The sequence below is a fragment of the Trifolium pratense genome, linkage group LG3 (genome assembly GCF_020283565.1).
Source record: "Trifolium pratense cultivar HEN17-A07 linkage group LG3, ARS_RC_1.1, whole genome shotgun sequence".
In the NCBI taxonomy this organism is placed as follows: domain Eukaryota; kingdom Viridiplantae; phylum Streptophyta; class Magnoliopsida; order Fabales; family Fabaceae; genus Trifolium; species Trifolium pratense.
This window is the reverse complement of record NC_060061.1, coordinates 26,433,866-26,450,734: the sequence shown is the minus strand read 5'-3', so window position 1 is coordinate 26,450,734 and position 16,869 is coordinate 26,433,866. Positions and strand designations below refer to the sequence as shown.

At 33.7% G+C, this 16,869-nt stretch overlaps 2 protein-coding genes across 3 annotated transcripts; one reads left to right on the top strand and one right to left on the bottom strand.

Annotated features, from left to right (window-relative positions):
- Positions 1-225: 225 nt before the first annotated feature.
- On the top strand, positions 226-3,279 carry LOC123917695 (4-coumarate--CoA ligase-like 6). Its single transcript, XM_045969488.1, has 6 exons — positions 226-1,334; positions 1,848-2,034; positions 2,224-2,369; positions 2,617-2,684; positions 2,770-2,872; positions 2,992-3,279. Exons 1-6 carry the CDS (start codon positions 279-281, stop codon positions 3,103-3,105), a joined length of 1,674 nt encoding a protein of 557 aa, XP_045825444.1. The 5' UTR covers positions 226-278; the 3' UTR covers positions 3,106-3,279.
- Positions 3,280-7,850: 4,571 nt separating this feature from the next.
- On the bottom strand, positions 7,851-13,418 carry LOC123915691 (cellulose synthase-like protein D3). 2 transcript variants are annotated; one of them, XM_045966895.1, is made up of 4 exons: positions 13,127-13,418; positions 11,334-12,233; positions 10,043-10,850; positions 7,851-9,795 (listed from the first exon to the last, which is right to left on the bottom strand). In XM_045966895.1, the coding sequence occupies exons 2-4, from the start codon at positions 12,197-12,199 to the stop codon at positions 8,041-8,043; spliced, it is 3,429 nt and encodes a 1,142-aa protein (XP_045822851.1). In that variant the 5' UTR covers positions 12,200-12,233; positions 13,127-13,418; the 3' UTR covers positions 7,851-8,040. The 2 variants fall into 2 exon arrangements, with proteins under 2 accessions (XP_045822851.1, XP_045822850.1); XM_045966894.1 differs by having other exon boundaries at positions 12,642-13,366.
- Positions 13,419-16,869: the final 3,451 nt, after the last annotated feature.

The following is a 16,869-nucleotide window of genomic DNA, read 5'->3' as shown; positions in this document are numbered from 1 at the left end:
ACAAGAATTAAATTAACTAATAAATTGAGTTTTAGAGATAAATAGAAAGTGATGTGGGATGATAGAGTGATTTAATTGAATGATATGACTAAATGAAAAAATTTGATTGGTTTAAGTGATTAGGATTTTTTTTTTTTTGAAGCAAGTGATTAGGATTTAAATAAGCATTAGTATAACTAGGAATTATATATATAAATAGATTTTTGTCATTTTCCCAATGCTTCATTCTCTATAACAATAAATACATTCAAAATTTTGCACCACAACACCAAAAATCAATGGCTGCAAATTTCAACCGCAACATGACTGAAACCATCATCACAACTCACCCTCATTGGTATTCATCAAAAACTGGAATTTACAGTAGTGTTCATTCTCCTTTGAATCTTCCAACTGACCCTTTTGTTGACATTGTTTCTTTCATTTTTTCACATCCTCATGATGGGGTTTTCGCTCTTATTGATTCCTCATCTGGGTTTTCCATTTCTTACTCAAAGTTGTTACCTTTAGTCAAATCTATGGCTTCTGGTTTACACAAAATGGGTGTTTCACAAGGTGATGTTGTTTTGCTTTTACTTCCAAATTCAATTTACTATCCTGTTATATTATTGGCTGTTTTGTATTTAGGTGCTGTTGTTACACCATTGAATCCGCTTAGTAGTGTTGGCGAAATTCGTAAACAGGTTAATGAGTGTGGTGTGAGTTTTGCTTTTACTGTGTCTGAAAATGTCAAGAAAATAGAGGTTTTATTAGGAATCAAACCCATTATTGCTGTGCCTGAAAATGACAAGGATTTGAGGAATGAGTGTTTTTCATGTTTTTTTAACCTTATTTATGGTAAATTTGATTTACCTCAAAGAGTGGTTATTAGACAGGAAGATACTGCTGGTATATTGTATTCTTCTGGGACCACAGGTGTGAGCAAAGGAGTTGTTTTAACTCATAGAAATCTTATTGCTATGGTTGAGCATTTTGTGAGATTTGAAGCTTCTCAATATGAATACTCTTGTACCAAGAATATGTTTCTAGCTGTTTTGCCAATGTTTCATATATATGGTTTATCGCTTTTTGCTGCTGGATTACTGTCATTGGGTTCTACGATCGTTGTAATGAGGAAATTTGACATTGATGAGGTTGTTAGGGTGATTGACAAATATAATGTTACACACTTTCCTGTTGTTCCACCGATGGTGTCAGCATTGACAGCGAAGGCAAAGGGTGTTAATGGAAGTAAGTTGAAGAGTTTGAGACAGGTCTCCTGCGGTGCAGCGCCTTTGAGCACAGGAGTTATTAATGGTTTTGTCCGTGCTTTCCCCCATGTCGATTTTATACAGGTAAATAACCTTGGAATAGACTAGTCTTAATTAGAGAATACAAGTAATGTTCTATCATTTATACAATTATGTGATTTCTTGAGTTATTAGTTATTACAATTTTTTTGTTAGCTGTTAGTAGCTAACTGCTGATTTCATTTAGTTATGAGAGAGCGTTTGAGCTTTGAAAATTTAATAGAAAATTTAATAGATGAAGATGTTCACATCCACAACAAATTGGATCTGGATTTCCTGCTGTAACCGTAAGAGAATCACGTGTTTACACGCAGTAAACAATCTCAGCCATGATTTGAAATCAGACGACTTAAATTACACATTAACAAAACCAGCTTCAATTTTTGCCTTTGATTTCAGGTCGGACGGCCATGATTGAAAATTGTGTGATACATTTACTGCAGGGAATCAATATCCCAAATACTAGACCATCAAAGTTGAACTTTATTTGTTTATGATAGTAATGTTGCTTTCCTAGATTTTGTAAGGATGTGCAGCTGTAAGATTGTTTCTTTTTAGGGTTATGGAATGACTGAGTCGACTGCAGTAGGAACACGTGGCTTCAATACTGAAAAGTTTCACAACTATTCTTCAATAGGGTTGTTAGCTCCAAACATGGAGGCAAAAGTGGTAGACTGGAATGGTTCATTGTTGCCCCCAGGCGGCAGCGGTGAGCTTTGGTTGAGAGGGCCTTCAATTATGAAAGGTAAAAAATCTGCATTGTAGGCAATCTTACCTTACATTACATTTGCAGGAAATTGATTCAATGACTTGAATCTGTTTGCTGTAACTTTTGTTTCTGTCTCATTCTTTTGTTTCTGTCTCATTCCTTAGCCTACTTGTTGCTATTTTTTCAACTGAAATTATTAATCAAACTCTTTCCTTTATTTTTCAGGGTACTTGAATAACGAGGAAGCTACAATGTCAACAATTGATAAAGATGGTTGGCTACATACTGGAGATATTGTTCATTTTGATCAGGATGGATATTTACATGTGTCTGACCGATTGAAAGACATTATCAAATATAAGGGCTTTCAGGTATCTAATTTTTGGTTTATTAAGTTTTATAAAAAAAGTGACGATAAATTAACGATAACTTTGGAGAACCGGTGGATTTTAGTAGATATTTCTTAAGAAGCTGCAAACCTATAGCAGGGTTGTATTTTTCCAAACCGTTTGTCTGATATATTGCATGATCTTCATTGGCTACATCCTTTTATATTGAAATTTGTTTTGACTCAATTTGATTGAATTGTTCTTATGTATGTGATATGATCTGTTGCAGATTGCTCCTGCTGATATAGAAGCCGTGTTAATTATGCATCCTGAAATAGTTGATGTGGCTGTTACAGCGTAAGAATATGAACACTTGACAGTTCAACAATATTATTCTCTTTAAATATAACCTCAACCGTTACATCATTTTCCATATTATCAGTGCGAAAGATGAAGAAACTGGGGAGATTCCAGTGGCGTTTGTGGTCAAGAAGGTTGGAAGTGTACTTTCTCTAAAGCATGTTATCGATTACGTTGCTGAGCAGGTTCTTCTTTTGATAGCACAGACATAAGTTTCATGATATTTGAATTGATATTATATTAATACTTGAATCAATGTCATGCTTTTCACATTTTAACCCTTTTTTTTTTCCCTTTCTGGCAGGTTGCTCCATACAAGAAAGTTCGGAAAGTGTTCTTCACTGACAAGATACCGAGGTCACCAACTGGGAAGATCCTTCGAAAGGAACTCAGGCACTGCTTGATTTCTAAACTCTAAGGCATTTTTATTAGTTTGTGATACTTAAATATTACCAAAGACGATACATAGTGGATTTTTCATAACATGAAATTGGTCCACTACGATTTTTTTAGTACATGCATCAAGAGTACTACTATAGGAATGAAGAACATTGTGTCTTAATATTTAGTTACCAAAAAATTCTATTCTTCACATGTTTTGATTTATTTATGAATAACAGAAACTATAGAAGTCCAAAAACCAGAAGAGAAAAAACCATCAATTATTCTGCTCTGTATATATTTAATCACTTTTAGTAAGAGATCCTTGTAAGCACAGGCCTCCACATACCATATACTATTAGTATATGTTGCATGTAATCAAGATATGCTACAATGGATTAATTCTGTAGCAGCACATGCAAGTGTCATTATGTCAAACCAGAAGCAGTAAATTTGCTAACAAATTTTCAAAAGAATTTGGCTTATACATACATGTTTGAATTTATTTGGGTGCACAAATTCTGGGGCAAATGATAAGAAACTAAAACAGAATCATTCAGCAGTGTAAAAGGAACAAGGATCAATGTGTTGCCTAGGTACGGCGACGAGTACCGGTACATAATACAACATTTTTAGAAAAACTAAAGTATGAGTACGCATGGACGGATCCAGGAATCTATAAAACGGGGGGACGGAATAACTAAATAATAAATATTAAATAAATAATAATTATAATAATATTTAAATATACTCAATAAAAAATACATCACATTGTTTATCTAAATTGTACATGACATTGCTCTATATCATAAAATTCATCAACAACTGAATTTGTATTAAATTTTTTAGCAATTCTTCTCTCGGTGTAAGTAATCACATAATTAGTTTGAAATTCATTTTCTATCTTGTTTCTCAACCTATTTTTCACAATCTTCATAGCAGAAAATAATCTCTCATTTGTAGCAAACAATCAGAATTAACTTAATTAAATTTAGACTTTAGTAGTGTATATAATATATATTATCAAAATATTTTCAAGTAAATTGTTACAATTACTATGTTGAGGGTACATGTTTTGCACCAAATGGTATCAATTTATGTGTACATATGTATCAAGAACAAGTATATGAAAAAAAAAATACGACAAGAGGGGGGGGGGGGCTCAACCCCTACTTGCCCCCCCCCCCCTTATGTCCGTCTCTGTGAGTACGTTTGTATAATTTATTTATTTTAAAAAAGACCACACTTTAAACGTAATTCAAATGGTTCTAATTGTTGGGGATTAACCCAAAACAAAGAGCACTGAAGAATGAAAGATGAATGAAGAATGAATTTAGAATAAGCAGAAATTGAACAAAGGAAAAGTAAAAATCTTATTCTTCCACAAAGGGCCTTATTTGTTTATATACAAGTTTGTTACTTCAATTGAAGATAACTGCCTAACTACCTAGGACAAACAAAAAGTAACTGAATTACAACTGTACAAAAACTAACTAACTAATTGCCTCTAAGAAGCTAAGAAAACAGAAACGTGCATCAGAACCAAAACAGAGCTTCAGAACTTCATATGCTTCAGAACTTATATCAGTCTTCAGAGGTTGCAAGGTTCAGAGGCTATGTTGCTTCAGACTCTGAAATGCTTCAGAGCTTGGATTACCAGTCAAACCAATACTAATGACAACAAAACATCAAAATTGAAAAGCAATTTGCCCAAAAAGAGTGGCCTCTAGTTCAGGTTCAACGAGAGAAAGAGTAGGAACTTCAAGAATACCAACTCCATCAAATAGATCTCATTCATCACTATTATTCCTAATAGAAACAAGCCATTTTTTTTTTAATATTTTGTATGTTGGAAACGCCATAGAAAATCATTAAAAAAAATTAGTCACTTTTTATATATTTTTTGAATGATTTTTATTCTAATTTTAAAATATTTATTCATTTATTTTGAAAGAAATTATGATTGAGACTTTCAATAAAAAAAAGTTAACGAATATTATTAAAAAAATCAGCAAAAAACTATTAGTTTAAAAATAGCTTTTAAGTCAAAACTAGTTAAATATTGACAAACAACTTTAACTTTATATATTGCCTTAATTATAAAGTACTTAAACTCACAAAAAAATCAGGTCAAACATAATAAATGGACAAGATTTGATCTGAAAATATGTCTTCTTTTTTTTTGAAGCAGTCTGAAAATATGTCTATATAAACAAACATGCATAAAATATTACATGTTATATGTGCAAGATGGAGTCTCGAAGGATATTTACTCTCACAATGGTATTCTTATTGGCTTTCTTTATCGTTGCATCAGGTTTGAAGTTTTTGGACTAATATATAGAGTATATTTTATTTGTTAAATGTTACGATGTTTACGTCAAACTAATTCATGCTTTAAATATTTCACCTCATATATAAAATATATTGTTTGTGTATGCAGATATGTGCATGAAATCAGAAGGAAGATAAGTCGATTGGCAACCAAGTTGTCAAATTGTCGAAAATAGTGTGATAAGTTAAAAGAACGTCCAAAATGTGTCAATAATAAGTGTTGGTGTTCTTACGTACCACCTTCCGCAGATAGTATAAAATCATAAATTGTCAACTCAGTCTTGTAATATTATGATATAATCTTGTATGAATCAAAATAAATAATGAATAAAAATTTAATGAGGTAAGACGACAATTTATTTCAAATTATAATAGTTTGGCTTAACTGTTATTAGAATTTGTGAGGCTTATACTCAACCACAAAAGCTAGCTTGAGAGTTGAGGTTTGCACTACACATATAAAGGCTATCTTTGCCATATCTCTTGCCAATGTGGGACTTCTAACAACTGTAGTTTTGAAACTCTAAGTTTTACAATTGTGCGATTTTGTCTCTTCAAGTTTTAATTGTGTTATTTTAACACCCTAAATTTTATAATTGTTAAATTTTATCCACTGAGTTTACCTTTTTTGCATTTCCTAGCCCCCAATTGACTTTTTGACTAAAATTTGATTATGCGACAATTTTAATTAAAAAATATAAAATTGTTTTTAAAATTTAAAATATGTTTTAAAATTAAAAAAAAAATTATAAAATAAAAAATTTTGTTTTAAAAAATGTATTACATATTTTTAATAATTATTGTTTTAAAAAAGCAGTTTATAAATTTTTTAATTTTAAAATGTCACATAAGCAATTTTTAGTCAACAAAGGGCTAACAAATGCAAAAGTGGATAAATTTGAGGGCCAAAATCGAGCAATTCAAACTTGACACACTAAAATCAAACAATTATAAAACTTAGGGTGTGATTTTGTCGTCCACAGAACAAGTGGTCATTCTAAAAAATTTCTCCATGTGCTTGACCCACCTCTTAGCATCTTGTGGATCAACTCCCAAAAGGTAGGGTTTCCAACCATTGGAGGTGGTGGAGGGTATGGCTAGAAAGTCTGTCCTTGGTGCATTAGGTATAATTCTCTAGAGATAGATCAATCACCATTGTCTAATGTAACTGCCAATGGAACATGTTCGGATAAAAGTTTATTATTTGAATATAGCTTGGTAACGCTAGCTTGTCACCTAAGTTGGGGGCATGTGTTGGAAAAGTATAATGTGTGCTAAAAAAAAATCATCGTAAGCAAGAAACCTACAGCCTATTCCAACAGTTTATTGTATGTAATTGGTTCATGATTAAGCTTTGTCTTTCTAATAATTCACAGTATAAAGATCCAAAATATGCTAAATCAAATTTTGTTAAATCTATTTATCTCAACTCAATTATCACAATTCGATGGTGAATCACCATAACAACAACAACATATTTGACATAACCCATTGAAAGAGTTGAAATTTTGATATGTGAAGAGCGAAGCATCACAATTCCATTCAACATTGATAAACAAAATCCACATACTCAAATCCTACACAATATGCCATTATAAATTTACAGTCTTCAAAGCAAGAAAGCTTAAGAAAACATATTGCATGTTTGCACCAAAACTAAACTAAATACTAAATAGTAAGTACTACTAGCATGTTCGACAAATCAACATTGATTCAACACAGTGCCAAAGTGATCACAACACGTGCTTCTTCAATTTTGTTGGAGTTGGCAGGAACTAAGATCGATCTTGTAGCAGGAAATCATCGAGATGGATATCTGATGCTAATATCTGCATTGGAAACTATCTAACATATATCAAAATTTAGAGAGGTTGCAAGAATTCAAACATACAAATTGTGACTATATCTATTATGAGGAGTGCTAGCAACACACTCTTTAACAAACACACTCTAACACACTCTCTTCTATTGGTTAAAATTTATATGGGTTCCATAAAAGTTATATGGGTCAACATTTTTTTATGGGATCCATGTGAATTTCAACCAATAAAAAAGAGTGTGTTGGAGTGTATTTGTTAAAGAGTGTGTTGCTGTCATATGTGTTTACTTGTTAACTTTATCCTTGTTTATGTCAAACTAGCATGATCTCAATAGTACTTGTGTCAATTTATAAGAGATTTGCAGGTAAATATTGAATAATGCATATGCATAGTTGCGCATGCATCATATGCATGTGCATTATTCAGATTTGCCAACAGAGTTAGAATGAAAGTTTGTCGCTTACTTTAAGAAACTATTATATTATATTATATTACGTTTTCATAAGAAAAATATTATTAAAAGATTAATGTACAATCTCTTGAAGCGAGTTAGACTTAGAAGAATAGATAGAATCATATAACAAAATACTAAAAGAATAATTCCTGAACAGAATACGGAACACTAGAGTCAGCAAGTTAATAATATTCCTTCCACAATATCACCATCAAACAACTTTCGGAATAAAATTCACAAGCAAACTAAACATTGTAATTCAAGTCCATTCACTGTTATCGCTGAGATGTTGAATCAAGAGTAAAAAAGAATTATAAACTCCATAGGAAAATTGTAATAATCTGACAAAAAGAATGAACTATCATCACGGGAACTGGAATGAACCACCAATTTGGTCGGTACCGGCTGGTGGATTGATAGCCACCCAAAGGAGCGATATTATGATTGCTATTAGACCTGACCATACAAAAACAATGGTAGGTGTCCTCCCTCTTCTTCCCATCAAACCTTTTGCAAAAGGGTAGAGATGAGCCAAGACCCAAAAGCTGAAGAAAACACCACCTAGTAAACGACTCCACTGCGGTATGGTACTGTATATGGTTCTGCTAACTCCAACAGCTATTGCTATTAAGTTAACCATCATGATTGTGATTGGCGGTATCATAAGCGATGACCATTTGACAATATACAGATCAGCAAACTCGTCGTCTATATCATCACCGCCAGATTTTGAAGTCAAGGTGAATGAGATTTCAATACCTGCTACGACTTTTAGTAAACCTTGAAGCACGGCAGCTAGATGTGCACTAGTACCTCCAATCAACCAAAACTGTTCATTTCTCCACCATTCTTCCAGCTCAATTCCTGACCATTTAATCTCAAGCACGGCAAGAATGCATAAAGTCACGGTAATAGCCAAGAGGTAAGCAAGGAAAGTGACATTGAGTGTTTGAACAATGAACTGTCCTGAGAAGAGGGAGAGTGCAGGAAGGAAGCAATAGACGATAAGAAAAAAAGAAGTGAATGGATAAATTCCAACATTAAGATATGCAATCCTTTGAAGAAATTTCATTCTCGGGCTGGCCATAATTGCATTGTTTCTAGAGAAGAATATCTCAACTGAGCCAGTAGCCCATCTAAGAACCTGATGCAGCCTATCAGTTAGATTGATGGGAGCAGTCCCGCGGAAGGCATCACGCTTGGTCACACAGTAAACTGATTTCCATCCTCTATTATGCATCCTATAACCAGTGACCACATCTTCAGTAACTGATCCATAGATCCATCCAACACGCTGTCCCCACTCGGTCTTATCCTCATACCAACATGAGATCACACTGATGGCTTCTGCCACTGCCGATGCTTCAAGAGCTTTACGTTCTCCGGTGAGGGCACCAGGAAGGCGTCCATTTTTCACAGCAGGGTGATCAGCAAGTGGCCTACCTTGGAACTCTGCCACTGGAATTGAATCAACAAGGATACTTGAGTTCCCAAATTTCTTAGGGAAGAATGAAAGATTCATCATCTCTTCATCATCAGAATCACCCATCTTTAGTGCCCGGTTCTCTTCTGAGGTGTTGGCATGCTTCTTCTTATTACGCCCAAAGCAACAACTACAGAAAGTTGCGTGGTCTTCTTTGGCGCGTGGAGGGTCAAAACCATAAAGAGCAATCCTTCTAAACAGACAACCAGTTCCTACATAGACTGGCCCTTGCAATCCATCAAGGGCTCTCATGTTAACATCAAAGAAGACAGTGTTGTGATTAGCATATCTATCAGAGGGATCAATCCCCTCAAACCTTTGAGGGAACTGAACATAGCAGAGGCGGTCCCCGCCACGATCCATCATAAAGCACATACCTTCCCTCATTGCCTTGGAGTTGTAGATGTAGTGGTCACAGTCGAGATTGAGTATAAAAGGACCATTTGACATGACGGCTGAGGCTCTAACTAATGCATTCATGGCCCCGGCTTTTTTGTTGTGATCATAACCTGGGCGTTTCTCTCTAGAAACATAAACAAGAAGGGGAAGACGGATATCAACATCAGTCAAGTCAATAAGCTTTGCATCATCAGCACTTCCAATAAGAGGTTCATCACTTGGAGGTTTCAACATCACCTGCAAAATATCATTCATCAAATGTTAGTTATTTATTCTTCTCAACTCCCCAAGAATAAATTTAACTTCTAGGACCTACTTAGCATGGTTTTTTTTATTAAAAAAAGTCTGCAACCGCAATCTAGGCCGCAACATCAATGTTTTGATGTTTTTGCGACTGCAGCCGCAATGGATTGCATAAGCTGCATTTGACTTCAATTTTTTATATTATCATAAGAAGCAATTTCAAAAGCTTGCTAATTAGTACCTGAATTACGCCAGCATGGTCACCCTTTAAGTGCTCAGCTGAAGTGTTCAACCAAGTCCCTGGCCAATGAGATCCATCAGCCATCCATGTTGCTTTTGGAACCTTTATAGGCTCAACAGGTTCATCTCCCCTATTTTGTCTTTGAAGTTTCATGGCCTTGATTTCCTCTCTTGCATGAAAAGCATCTGACCTGCGACGGATAGAGTCAGGCAAACCATTAATTCTGACCTTGAACTCGTCATACTCACGCTTCAGCCTTCTACGATCCTTCACAAAATCAGGTTTCACTTTGTTTTTGTACGGATCTCTCTTTAAGTTGAAGTATGATTCAGGATTCCTAGGCTCTATATCATGTTTGCGGCAGAATGGAACCCACACATTAGCAAAGCTGGCAGCTTCAGCCATTGCCTCAAAAGTTAAAAGTGCACCCCCATCATCAGAAACATAGCATGCAAGCTTCTCAACTGGATAATCAGCGGCTAAAATAGACAAGATTGTGTTTGCTGTGACAAGCGGCGGTTCTTTCTCAGGATCAGCAGTTGAGACAAAGACATCTATGCCTGGCAGATCAGACTTTCCTGTAGGATTTTTAAGTGTTGGCGTTTCAAATTTTTCCTTCAGAACGTTAAGATCTGTAGAACGATTTATTGGGCATAGCTTGGGCAATTGATCAAGAAGCCAAGAGAAAGCAAACCATAATTCACAAACTATAGACATGCCCCATAACCAGATTGCATCAGTATTTTTATGCGTGATCCTCCAATGCAGGAACAGTCCAAGAGCAACCATACGAATGAAAATGATGAGCCTGTAAAATTAGAGGCAACAGAAAGAAAGACAATTGTCAGAAAACACAGGCTGCTTTCAATTTAACGACTATATTACATTATAGAACATTAAAATTACAGGTAATACAAAAGCAGGTTGATATCATATCGTGACTGTAGTAGCGTTTTGAGGACTAATAAACAGATGGAAACCAGATTGTTTCTCCAAAATCTCCTTCATAAGCCAATTTCCATTCCTCTAGTATATTAAATATATATAATTAAAAAAACATTGTAGAAAAAGTAAGAGAAAAACTTATACCCCTCAATATTTGAGGTTTCAAACATATATAGTTGAAATATAGAGAAACCAAATGGCCATTCAGAATAAAATTAATCACTCTGAGTAAAACGCATGCGGTTTTAATCACTAAAAAAAAATTTGAAACATAAAATAAAGTTATCATTATTAAAAAAATATTGAAAAAGAAAAAAGAAACTAACAAAAAAAGAAGGATTGGTACCGATATGGGCTGAGAACGGCTGCAGGTATCTTCAATTTCCGTGTAAGTGGCCTCCATGGTCTGCCCATCAACTCAGTTGGCTCAGCAACATCATCATCTTTTCCACTTCCAAAATTCCCTTCTTTTGGCCATATAGCATTGCCATAACCATAGGTACCCTTTGTCTCAAAGAGCCAACGATTGTGATCAAAATCTCCAGTTTGACTTCTCATCAACGCTGACTTTGTTGACTTCATCAAGGACAATCTCCTCTCTAATTTAGACATCCCACCTGGTGCAGGAAGTGGAAGTGGCATTCCATTATCCACAGCCAGTTCATCAAGTTCTGTGTTCTTATATGGCTCTTTGCATCCGGGGCACATTCCATCTCCTGTTTTCACCGCATCTATATAGCAATCTCTACATATCTTATAATCACACTCACAAGGAAGAATATCCATACCACGTTCATCACTCATCACCTTAGAATCACAACCAGGAACACCACATGAAGACCCTTTTACACCAGCCATCTGTGGATGGTTTGCTTCAGACTCGGTCACCTTATCCATTAGATGTGCTCGAGTAATGCTGTTGAACCCTCCTGTGAATAGTGAACTTGACACATACTGCTCCTCAACTTTCTGTGTGATTGTCGTATCCATAGGTTGGTTATCGGGAGTTGGTGGTAAATGCACTGTATAATTCATGTAGTCATTACTTCCTAGCTCACTATCAAGATCATCTCTGGAGTAACTGATGTATCGACCCGAGGAAGTTCTTCGGCCAAATGTTACAGTTGGAGGTAAAGGAGGCTTTTGTGTTTCAGATGCATCAGACATTGCTGACAGGGACGATCTGCTTTGTTTGAACGATTTGGATGTCATATTTTAGGTCAAAGATTGATCCTAAATTAATATCCTGAAATTCAGAAATTTAGCACATCAGATCTTCATCAATAATTACTTCAGAAAACAGAAAAAAAGACCATCACCATCAGCATCATAATTAACTTTATGCCGTTTTCAAGTTACAAATCAACACCTCAAAAGTAGTATAATAAGAGAGAGAAATATTTAAGGGAATCACCATTCCTAAACATAAACTAACATCAATCAAGTCTCAATCAATTGCAAGCTTCTGAAATTAATGTGAAAAATTCCATAATACAAAATAAAAATGTAACTAGCTAGTGATTTATCTAACACAGATGCTCATATCAAAGCACTAGATCTAAGTAAGGCTTTGAAGAAATTACAGAAAATATCAGCAGAAAGAAAAGACAAATCATCTAAAGTCTAAACAATAAAAGACAAGAGATTCATTCACCTGAATCAGAACAACACAGATGCAAACACTCAACTAATAGACAGTACAAGATCCAAAACTATTATTTTCCATTTTCAAAATTCCTTAGCTACAAAATCAACTAGAATAGTTCACAGAAGGATCTTATTCAAATGAAAAAAAATTCAATTCTTCATACTTGTTGACTCTTGGTCACCACCGATAAGAACAAAGTAGAGAAAAAAAAACACACACAAAAAAAAAAAAAACACAAAATTTGTGCTTTAGTTGAAAAAGCAATACCCTTTTTGACTTCCCTACATTGCTTCAAAATATAAAGCCCCACAAAAAAATCCATGGAAAAAAATCACTTTTTTCTCGCCGTGATTATCGGCAATTAATCATATACGTAAGAAAGCTATATCACTATCAGAAAATGTTAATGAGAAAATAAAAATGAAAATTTGAAAAGAGCCCACGAAAATAAAGCATGATTAAGAAAAAGGGTTTAGTTAAGTTAAGCTTACCGGTTTGATTATTGAAAGATAATTGAAAAAGTGAGTTTGAGATCTATGTATGTATGTATCTATGATAAGAAAAAAACATGACTAGTTCTTGAAAAGATAGTAGTGTGTTGAAAATGAGAAAGGGTTGAATGAGTATGTAGTGTGTTTTATAAGAAGTGGTCTCATACGAACGAGTAACATACAACTGTCACCTTTGCAAGACACGGAAAAAACAGACAGAGAACGAACGAGTTTATCTTATAAGCAGTCAAGCACTACCGGCCAGCCATGATTTAAGCCTCTTCCTTATGATGATTATGATGATATCATAATTTACTAAATAAAATAAGATTTTTTTTTTAATTTAAAATTGTTTCGATTTTTTGAAACTCTCCAAATGCACTCGAAACAGATATAACCGATAACATATTGAAGCATTTGGTCGGGTGCGGGTTGGGTCTCGGGTCAACAAATTGCGAAAAATCGGGCATGAACGGTTGCAAATTAATTTTTTTCCTTCTCTCAATCTCATATACTCTTCTCTTTGATATAAGATAAAAATGTTATATTTTACAAAGCTTATAATTAATAATATGGTGATGAAGAAGGTGAGAAAAATATTCTAATATATATATATTCTAGATCTATTTTAATTTCTATGTGTCTTCTACTTGATATTTTGTTCTCTTTAGATCTACATATTGAAAGAAAGTAACTGCATCTAACCCTGTTTGTTTTTTTTTAATTTACTTCGTCTATCTTTTGTTGCATTGTGTACGAGGTATTAAACTATTCGAAAATTAGGAATTTTTGGAGAATGGATGAGTTTTAGATATAAACAAAGTTTTGATATAACTAGTAATAACCGACCCGTTCAACCCGCCACCCGTATGACCCGAACCTGAACAAACCGAAGATATTGACGGTCGGAATTGGGTCCAAATTAAATGGTTGCAGTTTTTATTGATTTAGTGATCTTCGGCCCGAACCCGACCGAACCCGACCGATGCTCAAGCCTAGTGGTCACAATTATTTCTCCAATTTTATATTATTTTTATTATTATATTTGAAAATTAAAAGAAGGAATTTGGACAGGCAAACCACTTTTACTGTTGAGGGTAGAAAAAATATCCACTAGTTTATAGGAGGAGAATATTATAGTAATTTTTTCATTTAAACATCGAACTCGGATTACGAAACTATTTTGATTTAATCAAATGGGACTATTTTAAATAATTTGTTTAGCAATAAAAGAGGTTTGGATCAAAGTTCATCGAAAATAATTTGCAATACCTCTGTCAATTGAGTTATGTTATAAGATATTAAAACATGTTTTTATTTGTCTCAGTGAGATTAACTGAGTTGGTAGGGACATCACACTATATGTGCAAGAGCCGGAGTTTGAACCTAAGACACTTCATTCATTCACCTTTAAAGTGGATTTTCTAGCCTTATTTGACAAAAAAAAGTTTTTATCTTGTGAAAAAGATAATGATTATAAAAATTTGAAAAAAAAAATGAATATACGGGATTTGGATCTCTCTTTCTCTTTTCTCTCATTTCATGTCCTAACTCTCTTTCTCTTTTAATTCTATTATCTCTCTTGATTATAGAGTTAGGAGAGGGAAGAATAGAAAAGAAAATGAGAAAATCCGATTTAGAATACAAAACTACGATTGAATCAGGTTTTAGTTTTTTTTAGGAATAATGCTATATTTTTTTCACCGTCAGTAACCGGCCCACTAATATGATTTGGAGGTCAATTCTTGTGTGATTTTAATTTTTAACTAATGTTAAATTTTTTGTAGATTTTTTTTTGACTCAAAATAAGGATATTCATTCATTCCAATAATTGATACAGTACATCACATGCAAATACAAATTCAACATAGCTAAAAACAAAAAGGATGAAACTGCAAACAATCTCACAGCATCCATGTTAATAGCATACAACGGCAATTGCAATATGCCTACAAATAATATAATATGATAAAAGTCACCAGAATGTCCATGCTTCCGGATCTGCAACGATGATGCCCAAATCATTGATCGAATCTGCAATTGATTGAAATCTACCTTTCAAAATGAAACCAAACGAACACCGCAACAAGACGGACAAACAAACGCCGTAACAATGACGACCACCAACAAAGCGCCGCACTCAGACGACGAAATCACAAAACAAGAAAAACAAAACTAAAAAACTTAATTTATGTGAAATCACTTATTTAAATGGAAAGAAAATAAAAAAACAACTTAGAGGGGTGATTTTGGGTCAAAAATTGACCCAAAAACCACCCCTCCTTGGTGGATGATGAAGAAGAAAAGCAAAATAGGGTTAGAAGAGAGGGGGAGCGGCGGCTGTTTGTTAATGTTAAATTTATTTATTTTAATGGTCGTGCATTTGCTAATCATATCAAGATATAATTTCTTTATTAATATATTTAATTAATATTTCAGAGGTACTGTTTGATTTTTTTCTTTTTCTTACGTTCAAAAAAGAACATTTTTCTTATTTCATGCATCGCTACAATTTTCACACTTAATAATTATTGTTATAAAAATAATAAATTAGTTTAAATGGTAAGAAATTTCGACCTTAAAAATAATAGTATCTGTTCAATCATTTCATAAAAATATTGTATACTATTAATCTTAATCTTCTTTTTCTGGCTAACAATCAAACATAATCTTTTTTTTTACTCAATCAGAATTAAACATAATCTTTAAATTCTTAAAAACTAGACTCGAAGTAATACTCTCTTTATTTTTATTATAAAATAAGTTTTATTTTTAAGTTTACCGTAAAATTAATATATTTAGACTATAATATTGTCCAGATACATTAGTCTTACAATGAATCTAAAAAGCAGTAGCGTCTCTTACTATTTGGAGACCCTGTTCAAATAATAAAAATGGACCCTAATAAAAAAAATGAAAAATTATTCTTTGTTTATATTGCAAATATATAACATCAATAACATACGAAATAGTCATCATTGAAACTAATATATATATATATATATATATATATATATATATATATATATATATATATATATATATATATATATATATATATATATATATATATATAGGGGGCTGCTAACTTAGACCCAGTTGGGTCTAAGTTAGCAAGGTGCACCTTTTCAGTTGGACAAAAATACCCATTTTTTTAATTTTTGAAAGAATAGAGCAACAGGGGCATTTCTGTAATTTACCCAACAGTACACGCGCCCCCACCTTCTTTTCCCACCCCCCAGGACACGTGGCAGCTCCTGATTGCACAAAAATCACGCGCGTGCATCACACGCGCCGACAGGCGCGCGTGGGTGGAAGGATGGGCGGAGAGAGAAAACTTTTTGAAAAGGTAAGGCCACGTGTCACACAATGGTTGGCTGCGTTAATTTTTTTTCATTTAATACTTTAAACTTGATTATTTCGTCGTAAATTAATTTTTTATTTTTATTTTTTATACCAAAATTCATAATTTTTTTTTCTCTACAAATAGAGACTTGGTTCGTTTGATTTGGACACAAAAAAAAACCCAATTTTTCACTACCTTAATCTCATTTTTCACTACCTTACATCAACTCACTGAAACCATTCTACCAGGAAAATGGTTTCAGAGTACAAATCTCTGAAACCATTCTACAAACTAAATGGTTTCAGAAGCAAATAACTAATAATCAACTTACTGAAACCATTCTACCAGCAAAATGGTTTCAGATTACAACTCTCTGAAACCATTGTACCAGATAAAT